Source organism: Pleurodeles waltl, chromosome 1_2 (genome assembly GCF_031143425.1).
Source record: "Pleurodeles waltl isolate 20211129_DDA chromosome 1_2, aPleWal1.hap1.20221129, whole genome shotgun sequence".
Classification (NCBI taxonomy): domain Eukaryota; kingdom Metazoa; phylum Chordata; class Amphibia; order Caudata; family Salamandridae; genus Pleurodeles; species Pleurodeles waltl.
The window spans coordinates 75,116,479-75,134,783 of NC_090437.1; the positions used below are offsets into that span (position 1 = coordinate 75,116,479).

The 18,305-nt window shown below is 46.4% G+C and overlaps 1 protein-coding gene across 1 annotated transcript in view; it reads left to right on the top strand.

Annotated features, from left to right (window-relative positions):
- LOC138296986 (stimulated by retinoic acid gene 6 protein-like) overlaps nucleotides 1-18,305 on the top strand; it is a 499,158-nt gene that overhangs the window by 167,735 nt on the left and 313,118 nt on the right. The window contains exon 7 of the mRNA XM_069236505.1: nucleotides 1,238-1,369. Coding sequence (XP_069092606.1) covers nucleotides 1,238-1,369 — 132 coding nt within the window. The remainder of the gene's footprint in view (nucleotides 1-1,237; nucleotides 1,370-18,305) is intronic.

Sequence of the window (18,305 nt, forward strand, 5' to 3'; positions counted from 1 at the left end):
GTGGGGGGATGTTTGGAAGTGTGTGGACGGGTGGGGGTATTTACATGTGTATGGACGTGTGGGGGTGTGTGTGCCAGCGATAGTAATGGAAATTCCTGTCGCCTAGACTTACTGCTAGGGTTTTCATGGAGGGGGGACTGCCGCAAAAAGCCTGACAGTACGCTGCCTCCTAATACGGCTGGTGGCCTTAGGCCTGCCACCGGCCCAGATGAGCTCACCTCCTGCAACCGCACCAGCGAGGTGGGTGGTGTTGTGGTGGTTTGGCTTCGGCCAAGCCCCCACAACTTGTAATTCGACGGTCTTTAGCGCCAGGTCCGCGACGACCAGACCGCCGCGGCAAGTTTGGCGGTCTCTTGGTCGCCAAACTCATAATTAGGGCCTTAGTGTGCTATTCTACATCTCGTTCTAAAGACAGAGATTATATGTTAATAACAAATTGAGACATAGAGATCTGAATATCAATACTCCAAAATAGGGAAGACAGGAGATACAGGTGAGGCACAGTGCTTAATTTGAGCTGGTGGTGGGAGGTGGGGTGCACTGGCACTCATTTTGGGGAACCTGCACTTCATGTTTTCTCATCACACTTTCACCCAGAGCAAGAGAGAGTAAACCCCAAAAGGGGGAACAAGGAGGAAGAAAAAGTCAGCAAAATAGCACCAAAGAAAGAATGCACAGCTGAAAAACAGATAAGAGGGCAGAGAGAGTTTGGTGGTGAGTGAAAGAGAGAGGAGGTGAAATCAAGACTAACAGCATTGGTAGTCAACACCTCTGAATTCAATAGCACCAGCAGCAGGCTTCTGAGCAATACTTTGGGCCCCAGCACTTTTTCTTTTACATACTAGGGTCTATAATAAAATGTATTTCTGTGCACAACAGTTTGCAGAAAGGGGATGAGCATAATGGTTCATGTGAAATAGACACACAAGAATAACATTGAGAAGTACTTTACAGAAAGGAGTGAGGCATGAGTAGACTACCAGTAAACAATGAAGGGAGGGGTTAAAATGAACTAAAACTCGTGATATTCGTGTAAAACCTTATTATGTAAACAAATGTGAGTAGCTCAAGTTGTATATTCAACAAATTAGGTTTCTCTTCAATAAATATCTGTTTCTATGTTACCTATGGAACCTCTCTGTTGCTTCTCTTCGCAACTATCCAAAGTGCCTCAAAATCCCATCAGTCCTTACTTGCCTGAAGAATCATTTCTTTGTGTTTTGTATTTTCTTTACAGAGTGGTGAATATCTAGAGGTCGTCATAAACTGGCCTTCCCTTTTATGTCTAGTTTTCCTTTTGGGACGATTTCTCCACATGTTCATAAAGGCCATGCGGGTTCTTCTAGGATTAGAAGAAGAAGGAACACCGGTGGGTGCATATTTTTATGTTTTCCATGAAATGTGTGCTAGTGTTATGGAGTGAGTCCAAGAGATGTTTCACTTTTTGTCCCTGCACCCAGTCATGTTGATTTGTCGATGGGTACAAGAAGGACACACTGATGAGTCTGAATGCAGATAAATTCTGCTTCTATTACACCAATACTTGTATATATTTGCTATGTTATTACAAAATTATTAACAAACTCCTAAAACTTGTAAAATTTGGAGTCATGATGGGACACCTTCACTGCTTGACATTAATATGTCTATGGCTAAGGATCGTGGAACCAAGACATGCATGTAGTCACCAGGTCTGCCCATTGGACATGTGACACCTGAGCAGGAGTGACAAAGATGATAGGCACGCGGGGCAGGTCCTGCTCTGTGACTGCAGACAGAGTGTCTAGGGATTATGACACAGCTCCCGGCAAGCTGCGGGGTCACCAGTAGCATAACGAAACTTCCGGGTCCCTCTGCAAAGTACCTTGAGGGGGTACTGTGTACTGTGCTGGGGCCTCCCCTAGAGCTTGGGGCCCCCAGCACCAGGAATGCAGTGGGGGCCTTTGCTACGCCTCTGGGGGCCACCGGGGCCACCACATGTTGTTGCAGACAGTCCTTGATTCCTCCCAGACTCCAGCAATACAATGGTTGAAATACTGAAGGGGTTTGCTGAGGGGACAACTTTAGGCACTAGAATAATGCCCATTACTTTTTAAAACAATCTGATTGCAGTTATTGCACTGATTTTTATCTGGAACATTTAGGACCTTAGTTCATCGAGGCAAGAATCTAGCACTTTGAGGCTGGTTATTTCATCAGTCCTTAGTTATAGCTGCATGTCATCACCATAGTGATGGAAAGAGATGCCAGTTGTAATAGGTCTTTCCCACAAATGTTCAACATAACATGAAACGATAAGGAAGCGCAGCCTGAATCTTTGAGATACCTATGCTCTATCATGCTGCACTTTAATCTATTTCAATAGATACCATTTGAACCCGCTCAGATCAGTGCCTCAAAGTCCCATTGAATCATTTAGTATTTTTAGAAGAACAGCATGCTCAAGGAAGTCAAATGGAGCAGGCAGATTTGCAATTGTTAGTAGGACCTACTTCCCTTCATTAAAAGTACGTAATAGATCATTGACAATATTGAGCAAAGAGGTTTTGGACTGTGTCCAGATATGAAAATGTATTGGAGCTCGTCCAAAATCTGCTTTTAACAGGTATATTTGTCTGTTGAATGGCAACACATCCCTCCAAGATTCTAGCAATGAAGGAACTGCCTGTAATTGGCTTACATTTTTTGATTGTTCTTGGTCAGTGTTGAGGTATTTACAAAATGGTGGACATGACTAATTTTGAGTCAGGGAAAAATCCTGCTCGAGAGTGGCGTTCATGATTTCCAACCAGACACGTACAAGAATTTCAGCATGGTCAGAGGAGAACTGAGATGGTTTGTTGTGTGCAACGTTTGAATTCCATGCCTGTGATCAAATTGAAGTTAGGTTAATTAAGCTTTCCTCAAGAATACAAAATATCCAGTGTCAAAGTAAATAGAGTTATAAATGTCATCTCTAATGCCTTAAAATGTGTTGACGAAGAGCATAACCAATTTCTTCGAATGGGATTTATTGAGAGGTGATGGTGGGATAGCGTAGCACGGATTCGAAGAGGTATTTAGGTCTGAAGTTCTGTGGCAGCTCCCCTGCAACGTATGTGAGGCTGAGGACAGAGCCAGCTGAGCTCTCTAACAAAAACAAAGCATTTCCCTCACCTCTAAGTGAGGTGACAGAACCCACAGGTGGGAGGACACCAATTTGTAGCCTATGGCTCATTGCTGCCCGCCACTAAATGAGGACCAATGTAATAGTCACTGTTCTCCTTTTAGAAGGCAAAGGCGGAGAGTAGTGAGACAATGTCTCCATTTTAGAAAACGAAGGCTGCAGAAATGGTGGCAATGTGGGTTAATCCCAAACTACAATGGCGATTGGTAGTAGGTGCAGGGTCTTCGTGGCGAGGTGCATGAAGCCAATGCCTGCATGGAAGTTACAGGTTTCCAGATTTCATGCCCTGCGGGAAAGCTCAAGTCTCCCAGCCGAGGCTGGTCAGACAAAGAGAGGGGCTTGCGTTCACAATAGGAATCAGTTACAGTGGGATGGCGAGGCGGAGGCCTGCGATACGTGTATGTTCTTCCTCCCTTTCAGAAAATGGCTGTTGCAGCAAAGGCAGTTATAAGGAACAGTCCCAAACTACAATGGTCAATGGATTCAGGTGCAGGGTCTGTGGCCTTTGTTGTGCCTTTCAGGTCGTGTAAGCAAGCCGGGGTCAACTTCTCCCAACTAGCACTGGTCAGACAAGAAGAGGAAGTCAAGTGCTCCAGCCCCACCTGATTCTATATTCAGAAGGAATTTGAATATTCTCAAAATGAGGCTCTTAAGCATGTTTAATTTAGATTTTGTAGTCGAAGCAATAACGCTTTGGATCAGCCTTGAGGAGATTCATTTTGTCCCAGGAACGAGTGGAACTTTTCATGTTAACTTAAGGACCACGTCAGCTTGGCCCCTTCTGCTCATCTGATTGCCCCATCTAGAAACACATCATTTTGAAGCATGCACTATACACATATTCACTTACATGGTTATATTTTACTATATGCCTAGTGAGGTATTGCAGCACTGTGCACTCCCCAGTGCCTTTCCACAGTACAAAACGTCGGTGTCTAAATAAAGAAACTTGCAATTTTGTCGCGTATGTGCCTATAGTTTCTTGATATTATTAATATATGAGTACAGCATTTGTGAAATACCTCCAGTATGTGTGAGTTTAAATATTTCAAGCACTATGTACAGGAAGTAGTCCAATAATGCATGAAGATTATCCAGCGTCTCCTTGTGTTTGTGTGGTTGTGGCTCCCCTTTGGGTTAAAGCCCGTCACTTCTTGTATGTCATGTAACATGCACAGCTAAATACAGAGGCTGACATGGCATACACTGTGTTTTTGTGTGGCTTGTGTGTACCTGGCTTATCACAGTATTTGACTGAGGTGATAAGTATTGCTGTGTAATGTGAAATGACTAAGGGCCAGAAGTAGCAAGCAGTTTTGCTCATTCTGTGTCTATGGGAAAATGTGTTCGTACATATGGCCCTAAATCTCAAATCAATAATTTCCCCATTGTCTTCTACAAATGTAACACTGTGGAATTGACACTAATCATCGTAACAATCTCAAATTAAGGTATTGAAGTGCATATAGAGTTCCATTAAATTCAAATTATCGGGATTGGAATTTACAAAGGCCCAGACTTGGAACTGGTAGTTCTCTATGTGGATGAAATTCGGCCACTAGTAATCCTGGCTACAGCTGGAGCTCCTTTCAGCTAACCAAAATGCAAGTATAAAGTAAAACATCTTGTGTACAGCCAACTACAGGCCACTGCACATGCCAATATATTTACACACCTGGAATTCTGAAATGTGATTTTGTGACCACTAATACAACACATAGGCCCTCATTGCGACCCTGGTGGTCGGGGTGGCGATCGGACCGCCACATCACAACTGCGGCGGGAGGACTGCGGTCAGACTGCCAGCACGGACACTTTTCCGCCACAGGATGGACTGGCGGATGGACAGGCGGATGGACAGGATGGACCGGTGGTGCTGAAGTCTACTTGGCATGGGTAGTGCAGGAGCCCCTCTGGCCAGCCTCGTTGTAAAGCTCACTGTCTGCCTTGCTGGTACACTCTGACCCAGCGGGAAACTCATTATGGGGCCGACAGGGAGGCAGCCGCACTGGCGGCAACCTACCCATCAGGACTCTGGCGGACTGGCTTTTCTGTCTGCCAAAGTCATAACCGACCCCAAAGTGCCCAGAAAATGAAAGTTGTTAGCATGCTTGGCCCAATTCACAAAAGTTCAACCAATAAACTGGAAATTTTCTTTTAGGGGATTACTCGTAAATTTGGAGCTTTCTGAATTATTTGGAAGTTTCAAACATTCCCAGAGCAGTTACCAAATTCATCACATTTATAAATGTCCAGAAGTAATCAAACATGAAGGCATTTCTGCATGCAGAAATATATTTTAACAACCTAATCGTTTTGTTTCTCCACAAGGAAAATGTTTCTTCCCAGGAATATACTTCTTAATCTATATCCCCATCAACTCTGGGGTGTTCATCTTTATTTCACTCCTGAATAAACATTTTCTCTTGTTCATGTAAGGAATAAACATCCACATGTTTCTAGGGTGGAAAACTATTTGCACATCATTGAAAAATATTCATAAAACTTCACGTTTGGTATTGTCTACGACTGTTGCTGCCTGAGCTTCACTAAATATCCAGAAGATTTTCTTTCATTCTGGATTTGAGATTAAGGAAATTCAAACAAAAATATTTTGTCCATGAAGGAAAGCAGGAAAAAGTAAGGGGCCTTTAAACATTACAAATACGTGCAAACAGGTTAATTTTCTGCTGGTAGACGTTTTGCCATATAAAGGTTAGGCATGCTAACATAAATATGATTTTTCACAGATTGAAGTCTAGTGTATCCTTTAGTGCTTTTTGTAACACCCATAAAAGACATAGGTTAATCATATTCAGAAGGAAACCCATAAGAAGTAGATTGTTGACTTATAAAAATACCCATGTTTAAGAAAATGCCTGCATTTGTTTGGTCGCCCACATTTTTTGCTGAATGTTATTGCTTGATTTTAAGCCCTGCACACTTGGATACTGCTGTCCTGTGGCCAGTGTTAGTACTCCGACCCCTAAAATATGCAGAAATGAGCTAATCCCTCATTTGGTTGTTTTACTTTCTTATAAGGACATAGTATATATGGTGCAGAAAACACATCAATGGCTTAGAAAAGTAAATGTCACCATTAAATGCAATTCACTAGATTGACAAGGCAAAGATGGCTTCAGGCCGGCCATTGAAGCCTGACTGCAAAAATTTGAACCTGCAGCCCAACCTTTCAAAATAGCCCTTGTGATGTGGGGAAAAAGCTTCCTTTTAAATATTAAGAAGTCCCCCGATGTAGGCCTTGTAGTCCAAAGATTGTGATGCATAGGATTTAAAAATTGGACATATAGACATTTAATGTCACCATATCCCTGAAGTGACAAGCCCCCAAAAGCTGTTTTCACACTGGAAGGCCCCCAGCTTTCCTATAAGAAAGCTAGAGTACAAATTAAAATATTAATTGTGTGTCACAGCTTTGGGACCAGTTATAAAAAAATAAGTAATTACTCTATTTAATTTTTATTAAAAGCTAAATTCAATGGTGAAGTTGGATTTTTTAATAAATATTTAGGAAAAGTAACTTTTAAAAAGTTACCTTTTCACTGTCTGAAGCTCCTTTAGGCTTATTTACATGGGGTCGTCAGAGGCTGACAACCAAGTGGTTGACCTTAAGGAGGTGTGAAAACTGTTCCCAGAGCATGGAAAATGGCTTGGGGTGTGGAAGTATTTTCTTCCCCTGGCAGGAAGACCAGTTGAGATGGCGTCAGGAGTATTTCTTTTAGTGTTGTAATTTTTATCAAAGACATATAACAGTATAGGGGTACAAATTACATTATGCCACTAAACAGTAGAGAGAGGAAAAGAAAAGAGGGGGAAGGTACGGGGCAGGAGTGAGAAGTACCTGATAGGGGCGGTGAAGTACAGGATAAATGATACTATGAGATAAGGCAGGAATAGGGACTGAATTGCAGGTGGACCCTGGGCCTTAGCTAAATCTTAGCGTCAATGGCCAGGGATGCTATACCTCCCGCCTGTTGGACCGAGCTCCGAGGTAACCGAGAGATGGGCTGAGGAACGAAAATATGGCAGCTAAGTCCGGGTAGAGGGGTGAGTGGTGATGTGGAAAGTGGTACTGTATGGCAAGCTGAGGCACTGAGCACTAGCGCAACAGGTGAGAGGTATGAGGAATGCACAGAGGGAAAAGGAGGATGGGGTAGGAGCAACGGCGTAAGAAGGAAACTGTTTAAGAGGGCATTGGAACTTGAGTAAGAGGGGATGGTAGATAATAATGTATAGTAGAGTACAGTTGAATAGAATAGAGTTGAATAGAGTAGAGTAGGGTACCCAGCGTCTGGTGTGGTCTGGGGAAAGGAAGAGGGGAGAAGGAGAGAGGGGGAGGGTGATGAGAGGGGTAGATAGAAGGGAGGTCATAGAAGTATTGTCCGAGAGTGGGGATAAGTCAGAAGGGGAGGAGGAAGTGGAGGGGGGAGAAAGGAAGGGGGGGCTGTGATCAAAGGGAACATAGCCGGGCTATAGAAGAAGGAAAGGTAGAATGAAGGGAGCTGGTAGGGAGATGGGGGTGCGAGTGGGGCAGCAGAAGAGTGATTGGTGACATTCATTCCCTTGGCAACTATGGCATTAGCAACAGTAATTGCAATTGAAATTGTAATGGGGAAGTGGTAAGCGCGCTATGAATCACCAGGAAGGAAAGGCGCCCATATCTGTGTAAACAGGGCAGTCTGGGCTTGCAATTGATAGAGGACGTGTTGATGGGCGGCGGTCCGGACCATTGCAACCATCCACTCCTCCGGCGTGGGTGGAGCAGGAGATCTCCAGTGACGGGTGATACAGATCTTGGTTGTCGCAAGAGCTGTGTGCAATAGATGGCGTTGCAGTCGGAACAGATCAGGGAGGTCCCTCATATCATGAAGGACTACGGAAGAGGAAGAAAGGGAACTTCAAAGGGCCATGGAAGCACCAACGGTGGAGCCCACGGCCTCCCAAAGTGGTCGGATTGAAGGGCAGTCGAAAAGGATGTGAGTCAGGTCGCTTCAGGTCTCCGTGCATGGCCAGCAGTTCACTTGAGGTGGAAGACCCATTCTGTATAATTTCACAGGAGTCCAGTACCAGTCATTGTAGGAAGCTTACTCTGTATATACTATATCAAAATGAGATATAGGGGGTCATTCTGACCCTGGTGGTCATGGACCGCCAGGGCCAACGACCGCGGGAGCACCGCCAACAGGCTGGCGGTGCTCCCATGGCATTCTGGCCGCGGTCAGATACGGGAAACCGGCGGTACACCGCCGGTTTCCCGCTGCCCGCCATGGGGATTCCGACCCCCTTACCGCCAGCCTTGTTCTGGTGGTTTTGACCGCCAGAACCTGGCTGGCGGTAACGGGTGTCGTGGGGCCCCTGGGGGCCCCTGCAGTGCCCATGCCAATGGCATGGGCACTGCAGGGGCCCCCTAACAGGGCCCCACCAAGATTTTCAGTGTCTGCCACGCAGACACTGAAAATCGTGACGGGTGCAACTGCACCCGTCGCACCCCTTCCACTCCGCCGGCTCCATTCGGAGCCGGCATACTCATGGAAGGGGGTTTCCCACTTGGCTGGCGGGCGGCCTTCTGGCGGTCGCCCGCCAGCCCAGCGGGAAACTCAGAATTACCGCGGCGGTCTTTTGACCGCGCAGCGGTATTCTGCCGGCGGGACTTTGGCGGGTGGCCTCCGCCGCCCGCCAAAGTCAGAATGACCCCCCATAGTGTGCCAGAGTCGAGGGGTTCCCCAAAGGCTTAACAAAGGCTAAAGTAGATAATACTAATGCTCTCTTTTGTGGTAATGTGGTCGAGCAGCTAGGCTTATCAGAGGGTAGTGCAAAGCATTTGTTGTACACATGCAGGCAATATAGGAAGCACACACTAAATAACTAACTCTAGGCCAATGCTTTTTTGTAGCAAAAATATATATTTTGTTACTTTATTTCTAGAACCACAACATTCAGTTTGCAGGTAAGTACATTTGCAAGTAAGTAGCAAGCATATGTATCAACACCACTTAGTTTCCAATTGGCAAGTAAAACGGTTTTCAATGAAATAGCAAAAATCTATTTTAAAAGGGGACATTGCAATTTTCAAAGACAGTTCTAGGAGGGAAGAAATTTGAGTACAGTTCCAAGGTAGGTACAAGACGTACAGTTCCAGTCTCTGGGGGTTAGGATGTCCACAGGTGGGAGTTCAAGTTAACCCCAAACACCCACCACCAGCAACACGGGCCGGCCGGGTGCAGAGGTCAAAGTTGTTGCAAGATTTAAAATGGGTTCCTATGCAGACTGGGGGCACTCGGAATCAGGCCTGCTTGCAGGTAAGTACACGTGTCTTCGGAGGGCAGACCTGGGGATTTAGGAGAGCACTGGGGGGCACAGGTCAGCACTAAACACACACCCTCAGCGGCACAGGGGCGGCCAGGTGCAGGGTGCAAACTTAGCGTCGGGCTCTCAATGCTTTTCAATTGGTGGAGCCCGGGGTCACAAGTAGGCTGCAGGCTGGGTCCAGGGAGTCGGTTCGGAGAAACCACAGACTGGACAGTAAAGAGGGCTGTCTGCTGCACGTTGCTGCACCAGATGTCGGGTTCTCCAGGGCCAGGCAGCTGCGACTGCAGGGTACCTTTTGGCATTGAGTATCCTCATACGGATCCTTCATAGGCAGGGGGTCCTGTGGATTTAGTTTGCAGGTGTCATTGTGGTGGACAGGAGGGGTCAACCTAGGGTGGACACTAGTTCCGATTTGTCTGGGGACCAGCTCTACTCCGTTGGGCCACCTGGCACAGGCCGTGGGCATTGGGTGCAGAGTGGGCAAGGCTTGTGGATCCGGGGCAGTTCTGGAGTCCTTTGTTGGAGTTTCATTCTGACAGGGTCACTGTCCACAGGAGATTCTGGTCCTCTGTTGTGCAGGCAGTCCTCTTAAGGCTTTTAAGAGGTTGCTGGTCCTGCAGGATGTGTTGCCTTTTTGTAGTCGTGGCTTCAGAAGCTGGAGACAGGCCGATATGTCTTGGGCCAAATCAGTTGGTGTCTTAAGTCTTCTCTGCTGGAGGTCAGCTTAGCAGTCCTTCTTCTTTCTTCTTGTGGCCAGGAATCTTGTGAGATAGGTTCAAGGGTGCCTCTAAGTACTAGATGTAGGGGCATTACAGGGGTCAGAGGGCCGTAGCCAATGGCTACTGTCCCTGAGGGTTGCTACACCCTTCCTGTGCCCACTCCCTTTGGGGAGGGGGCATACTCCTATTGGTCCCTGCACTGCGAACCAAGATGGAGGATTCTGCAGGTAGGTGGCTACTTCGGCTCTGGACACCTTAGGGATGGTCCCGGCTGAAGTGGTCACTCCTCCTTGTTTTTCCTAATTTTCCCACCGGACTTGCCTCCAAAAGTGGGCTTTGTCCAGTGGGCAGGCATCTCCACTAGCTGAAGTGCTCTAGGGCACTGTAATTGGAGGCCTGAGCTTCTCAGGCTCACCGCCAGCTGTTACAGTTCTTGCAGGGTGAAGGTGTGAAGCACCTCAACCCAGTGCAGGCTTTGTTTCTGGCCGCAGAGAGCACAAAGGCTCTCAGCCCATGGGGTAAGAGTTTGTCTGGAAGTGGCAGGCTGGCACAGACCAGTCAGTCCTGCACTAGAAGTTTGGGTAAAACAGATGGGGCATCTCTAAGATTCCCTCTGGGTGTATTTGTCAAAAAATCCAACATTGGCATCAATGTTGGTTTATTGTGCTGAGAAGTTTGATACCAAACTTTCCAGACTTCAGTGAAGCCATCATGGAGCTGTGGACTTTGTAATGACAAACTCCCAGCCCATGTATCTTATATGGCCATGCTGCACTTAAAATGTGTAAGAATGGACTTGGGCACTGTAGGGACATATTGCTCATGCAGCTATGCCCTCACCTGTGGTATAGTGCACCGTGCCTTAGGGCTGTAAGGCCTACTAGAGGGGTGACTTATCTATGCCACAGCCAGTGGTTTGTGGGACTGGCACCTTGAGAGGAGTGCCATGTTAACTTTGTCTTTTTTTCCCCACCAACACACACAAGCTGCAATGGCAGTGTGCATGTGCTTAGTGAGGGGTCCCCTAGGGTGGCAAAATACATGCTGCAGCCCTTGGGGACCTTCCCTGGCCACAAAGCCCATGGTACCATGGGTACCTTTTTCAAGGGACTTAGCTGTGTGCCAGGGGTGTGTCAATTGTGGAAACAATTGTACATTTTTAGGGAAAGAACATTGGTGCTGGGGCCTGGTTAGCAAGATGACAGCACAATCTCAGTCAAGTCAGCATCAATATCAGGCAAAAAGTTGGGGGGTAACCATGCCAAAAGGGGCACTTTCCTACAGTCATGGATTGTTTTAAAGAGACAAAACTTCAGGCGGACTTCCTGAGTACGTCTACCTAAGGCCACCATGATGTCTGTCCATTCCTCCACATCAAAATCCGTCTGGAGACGGATATGACACTTAGCGCATAAATTGTCGAGGAGGGGCTGCGAAAAAAGATGATGTGTAAGGACCTCATAGAGGCACAACATCACGCCCTTGAAGCAGCCCCACGTCTGAAGATACAACAGCATGGGGGAGACCTGAAGGATCCAGGGGCTGGCTCCCATGCTACTTCGCAGACAGTGCTTAAGTTGCAAGCACCTCCACGCCTGGTGTGGTTGGAGGCCATATTCCTCTTGCAAGTTAGCAAATGGATTGAGTTCACTATTCTCAAGGATCTGGTCCAAACTTCTGATACCGGCTGCAGTCCATTGCACCCAGTGGACGGTGTCCCCTCCGACATGTAGGCTGAAGTTTCCCCATAAGGGGGCCCATTTGTGGAGATGAGGGTGTACGTCGAGAAGGTGGTGTGCTCTACACCAGGCTGCTTGCATCGCCCGCAACATTTGGTTGTCAGCGCCTTACTAGGAGAAACTAACTCTGTAGAAGGAACTGAGGCCTCCCCGGCTAGAGAGTAACAGTCATTCAGTGATGACTCATTGTGGATGCGGTACCTCAGGAAACATATACGCTAACTGGGAGAGATGGAGTGGAAGCGCATAATGTCCTATATCCTTGCAAGAACGTCGTGTCATGAGCTTAGCAGGCGATAAACGGGGACAAGAGGAACCCCACACAGAGGCTTGCATTGCTGCATCAATCAATCAAAGGGTTGATATGGGCACTTTAAGGGGTAACATACCTAACACATAAGTGAAGCACGGTAATGTAACCATCCTCACCGCCTGTACCCTACCCCACATGGAGAGTTCCAAATTAGACCACTTCTCAAAATTCAAATTCATATGTACCATGAGTAGATCCAAATTGTCTGCGATCATACGTTCTAATCCCCAGGTAATGAGGATCTCCAGGTATTTGAGGCGAAGCGGCGTCCATCGAAAAGGCAAGCCATAAATCTCGGCCCATGTGGTGATGGTGGAGAGGAGCAGCACTTTACTCTTGTCCCAGTTTACCCGATATTCGGATAGGATCGCAAAACCATTGATGATCTCTAATAAGGATCGGATGGATCGGCCCAGGTCTGTCAGGGTAATTAGGATATCATCCGCAGATAAGTATAGCTTGGACACACCCCTTAGAGGAGTATTCCAGTAAGGAGAGGAGATTGATGGATAGTGGCCTCTAATGGTTACATACCCAGCAGGAATAAAAGTGGTGAGAGACGGCAGCCTTGCCTTGTCTCTCTGCGTATTGGAAAAGAGTCAGATAGGAAGCTGCCACAGTTAACCTGTGCCGTGGGACAATCATATAACAGACATACTTTGGCAATGAATTGATCACCCAAACCAAATGTTCTCAGTGCTGCAAACAAATAGCCCCATTCAATGCAGTTGAACCCTTTTCAGCATCATGGGACAAGGCTAAGGCTTCATCCAGGATATCTCTGGCTTCTCACAGGGCATGTGAGAGGGAACAGAGAAGGTTTCTAGAGGTGCATCCCATGATGAATCCCACATGTGTATTATGTATTAAGGATAGGAGGACCTTGTGTAAACAGACTGCCAAGACACTGGCAAGGATTCTGACATCCCCATTCAGGAGGGAGATGGGATGATAGCTGTCACAGAGGAGGGGATCCCTTTCAGGTTTAGGAAGAACCGCAATCACTGCCCTATTTGAAATAGAGCCCAGCAATCCCTCTTGACTGGCCTCTCAAAAGGCTTCATATAAGGAGTGGACTACTCCCTCACTGTCCCATGTGTAAAATTCTGCGGGGAAGCCGTTGTCCCAGATGATTAGTGGTATGGTAGATTATATATGGCCTGTGTTATTTCAATCCTATTGATCTCTCATCCAACAGGGCTTGACCCTCACCCGATAGGTGGGGAGGCTAACGCCCTCCAGAAAGGCCTCTATTTGACTGGAGCTAGCCACGGTCTCATGGGTATACAAGTGTTGGTAGAATGCTGTGTACTCATTAACAATATCCTGTGGTCAAGTGAGGAGCACAACAGTTGAGGAAGAAATAGTGGGAATGGCCTGTGCAGCTTCTCGCTGGTGGAGCTGAGCTGCTAAAAGTCAGCCATGCTTTCCCCCTGTTCGTAGTGGCATCCCTTCAGTTGTTGCAGCACATATTCGGCCCAGGATATGTACAGTTCATTAAGGGCCACACAGGCTTGCTCCAAGCGCTGGTGCACGGGCAGCGAGGGATGGGCTGTGTACAATTGGGTGAGAGATGCAATGTTGCCTTCCATTTCTGTTTGGCGAGCTATCTTTTGTTTTTTAACCAGCGCTGCTTCATGCATCATTTGCCCCCGAATGGTTGCCTTCACAGCCACCCACAGAACCCTCTGGAATGAAACTGTGCCTTTGTTGTCCTGTATGTAAGTGGATACATGGCCCAGTAGTTGTGATTTGCCGTGGGGGATAATATAGCGATGTACGGTGAAATGCCAGAGTTTTCGGCCCAAGGTGTCAAGGCCTATGCTGACAGACAGCAATATCAGAGAGTGACCAGAGAGGGCAGGCTCCAGTATCCGAGAGTCTCAGACTTGTGGGCCACTGTGTTTTGTGATCTGAGGAAATAGTCTAGTCATGACTGAGTACTGTGTACCTACAAAAGAAAAGTATATTCACTATCTGACGGATGTGAAAGTCTCCAGTAGTCCACCAGATCATGGTCTGAGGTCACATCTGCCGGTATTGCCCTGTCCTGATTATTGCTGACATCTATGGGACCGGTCCTCTCAAGCACCGCGTACCGGGCTAAGTTCCAATCACCCCCTATAAGGTAGCGGTGCTAGGAATTTAATTAACTTGAGAGGCTCATGCCACATTACATGTAAAGGTCAAGTGACACCTGGAAAGACACAGCCTTTGTCCCCATAGTGAGGCTGGAACCAAATCCAATGGCAGGAATGCTACTTTCACAACTCATTTTGAATGATCTCAGGGGAGGAGACTGCTCATTACCCTGGCCACACCTCTGGGTAGGCACCTAGGCTCTCTGAAAGGGGAGACAGGGTTCCCCATCTTGGATTTTGGGAACCCGGGGATTTTTTGTAATAATGAAAACATTAACTCTTGCTAAATGGACATCGTTGTCTCAGGAAACTTTTACCTCATTGGTTATGGAAGAGCCCGGAAGTCACATTGCCCACTAGCTGCTGTCTGACATAAATTTGGCATCGCAAGGCAACATCCTCAGGATTCTCTATGGACCTGTGGAAGAACAGGAGTAGGGCTGCACCTGCTTTTTGAGACCTGTGGAGAGATCTGGATGGCTGGACCTGCTCCCACTTGCAACCAGGACCAAAAGGTGTACTACAAGGGTCAGCTGGTCAGACAAAACAAGCTGCAAGAGGCCCTTTTTCTAGAGTACTTAGCTCACCAGTAATAACTGGATCTCAACTGGACCCTGCTGATGGCTTCTGACACATTGAGTGTCTCTAAGTGCCTTCCCTGAAGTCCTGCATCCTTATAAGTATGCTTCTGTGGTTTTTTGAGCACCAGAAGAGTGATTGGATTTTAACTTCAACCCACTCAGAAGTCACTGCACCCCTGAAAAAAAAGCTAATCCCCATTCTGTGAAAAACTTTCAGCGAGAAATCTCCAAAGGGCTGAGGGCCAGCAGAATAAACCTGCTTCAGGTATCTGGCCTTTGGTCCCGGGCAGGAAAGGTTTTCCTTCTCATAAAATGACAATACCCCATTCTGCAGACTTAGAAGAAATGTCAATGTTTTTCTTCAAAAACGTCCCTTTCCAAAAAGGGAATTTTCCAATTTGTTTTTAAATCCAGACTTTCACCAGGACCAATCCTCTTGGTGTATCTAACCCATGCTACATTGCTGTGAGTCTCAAATTACACCTACGCCGCAGTCCATTGATCATTGACCACCATGGAATTTAACTCTTTTTGGTTGTCACTTTTTCCACTTAAAAATTCATATAATCATTTCCCCTTATTTGATTTTTGTCATTTTGGTGTCGATATGCTTATTAAAATTGTCTCTATTTTTCTAAATTGAAGTGGGATTTTTATTGTGTTGTGTCTTTGACATCTTAACTTCTCAACAGTTTCGATACGTCTAAACCGTTCATACATTTACTTTAGGTCAAACCTGCCTTTCTTGTGCCATAGCTACCAGGGGTTTTGCTGAAGTCTAAATTATTGAATCTTTTGACTGGACCTAACATGTCTGTGATATTTTTTACTTGTGGTGCACTATTATCCACACCAACTAAGAATTCAATTTCCTACCCCACGCTATCCTTATTTCAACTACTGAGTATTTGCTATACTACTTTACATTACCTTCTCGCCCATCTTCCCCCACTCCCTGCAAGTCCTTACTAAATGAGACTTCCGTCTTCTATATAGATGTGTTCTATCTGCCTAAGAAATAAAATTGCAACCTTTAAAGATACAGTATGCCTCGGTGAGAAAGACAAGACAGGAGGTGACCTCTCACCTTCATAGTGGAGCTATCCATTGCAGTTTCCGTCTGTTATCTGTGTTTCCAGTGTTCAATAATCTAAGTATAGGATTCATACTTAAATGTAGTTCAGGGATTTATGTGGAGCACAAGGGCTATGAGCGCCTCCATGTCTGTGTCTGAGTCAGTGTGAGGGAATTCTGAAGCTCTGGCTTTTCATTACTTGCAAATAGGACCTACTCCAGTGGTTCTGCATGCAAAGTCCAGTGAGCGTTCTTACTTCACAGAACTCTTTACACGCTGAAGTGCATAGTTTGTTTAGCGTTCAGCATTTGTGCAGTCAGTCTATCTGTGGAGTGGGTAGTGGGAAGGGTAGCGTGTAAGTGACTTTGGGCAGCTCGTTGATTCCATTTTTTGTGGTGTCAGGTTCTTGCGAGATTGTGTTCAGTGCAAGATTTCACTTTTATTGTGCTGTGTGGTGCAGAAGTCGTGCATGTTATTGACTTGTAGTTATGTTTGGAGTTGCCCCTTTCTGCTAATATGGAGCTTAAAAAGTGCTCTAGGAAAGACATCATATTGAATTTTCCCCTTAGTCTCCTGCTTGTCCACAGACCTCTGAGGTCGGAGTCTTAGACTAGGAGTAATTCTGTCCCTTCCTGAGCTACACTGCAAGACATGATCCCGCAGGCAGTTGCTGCACTGTTTCAAGACAGGGAACCCCCTCCAAAGAATCTAGCTGGGGGAACCAGGACGACATCCAGGAAGAGGAAGATATCAGAAGGCACTTTTTACAGGAAATGGAGCTCACTGAGATCCAATAGCACCTGAGAAGCAACGTCTTGTTCCCAGAACCTGAGCAGTAGATAGGGTTGATTTTTTGTTTTTGCATTATCAGCGTAAAGAACCAGAGTCTCTTGCTCTACATGCTGCAATCCAGAAAGTGCGGGCAAGAGAATGGAAGAAGGTGGACTAGCTAGTCTTTCCGAAATTGTATATGAAAAGATGCCTCTTAAAAAACATTAATGATGATTTTTCAATAGAAGTCATGTTATGTTATATGTTATGTTATGGTGATTTATCTAGAGCACTAATCGCCCGACAGGGTTCCCTTGTTCTTGGAGTTTGTTCTTGGAGTAGTGAGAATGGCTCGTTACAGCTGTACTGTTCTCTCTAGGACACATCATCAATCATGGTTGCAAGATTCAGCTCTTGGATGGTCCGCCAAAGCATTCTTGGAGCTTCAGCAGGTTCTGAGAAGGGGAATACAGAGCAGCTATTATACCGGTGCCACGTGCAAAACGGATGCAAGGCTGCTTCTGGATAATATTTCTGGTACACAAAGGTGTCAGGATACTACTGTTTAGTTTTTACTTCAATTCAATTCAAATCCTTTATTTAGTTCAAACAAACTAAAAACACATAAAATTGAAACCATTAACATACAGAAATATTAAAATTACTCAACAGTACATAAATGTAGAGAGACGGCTACAAACTACACATAAGCAGCAACATGCATCAACAAACTCAGCATAAAACACATTGGGCCATATTTATACTTTTTGACGCAAAACTGCGCTAACGCAGTTTTGCGTAAAAAAAATTAGCGCAGGCTAACGCCATTCTGAAGCACCATGCGGGCGCCGTATTTAATCAATGACGTTAGCCGGCGTTAGCCGACGGCGCTGCCTGGTGTGCGTGTAAAAAAACGACGTACACCAGGCAGCGCCGGCGTAGGGGGATATGGGGCATGGGCGTCAAGAAATGGGGCAAGTCAGGCTGAGGCAACTTTTTCACCTCAACCCGATTTCCGCCATTTTTTTCGACTCCCAACCCCCATAGAAATGACTCCTGTCTTAGCAAAGACAGGAGTCATGCCCCCTTGCCTAATGGCCATGCCCAGGGGACTTATGTCCCCTGGGCATGGTCATTGGGCATAGTGGCATGTAGGGGGGCACAAATCAGGCCCCCCTAAGCCACAAAAAAAAATGAAAAAAAACACTTACCTGAACTTACCTTAATGTCCCTGGGATGGGTCCCTCCAGCCTTGGGTGTCCTCCTGGGGTGGGCAAGGGTGACAGGGGGTGTCCCTGGGGGCATGGGAGGGCACCTCTGGGCTCCTTCAGAGCCCACAGGTCCCTTAACGCCTGCCTTTTGCAGGCGCTAAAAAACGGCGCAAAAGCGGCCGTACGTCATTTTTTTTGACCCGCCCACTCCCGGGCGTGAATTTTGCCCGGGAGTATAAATCCGACGCACATGCCTCGG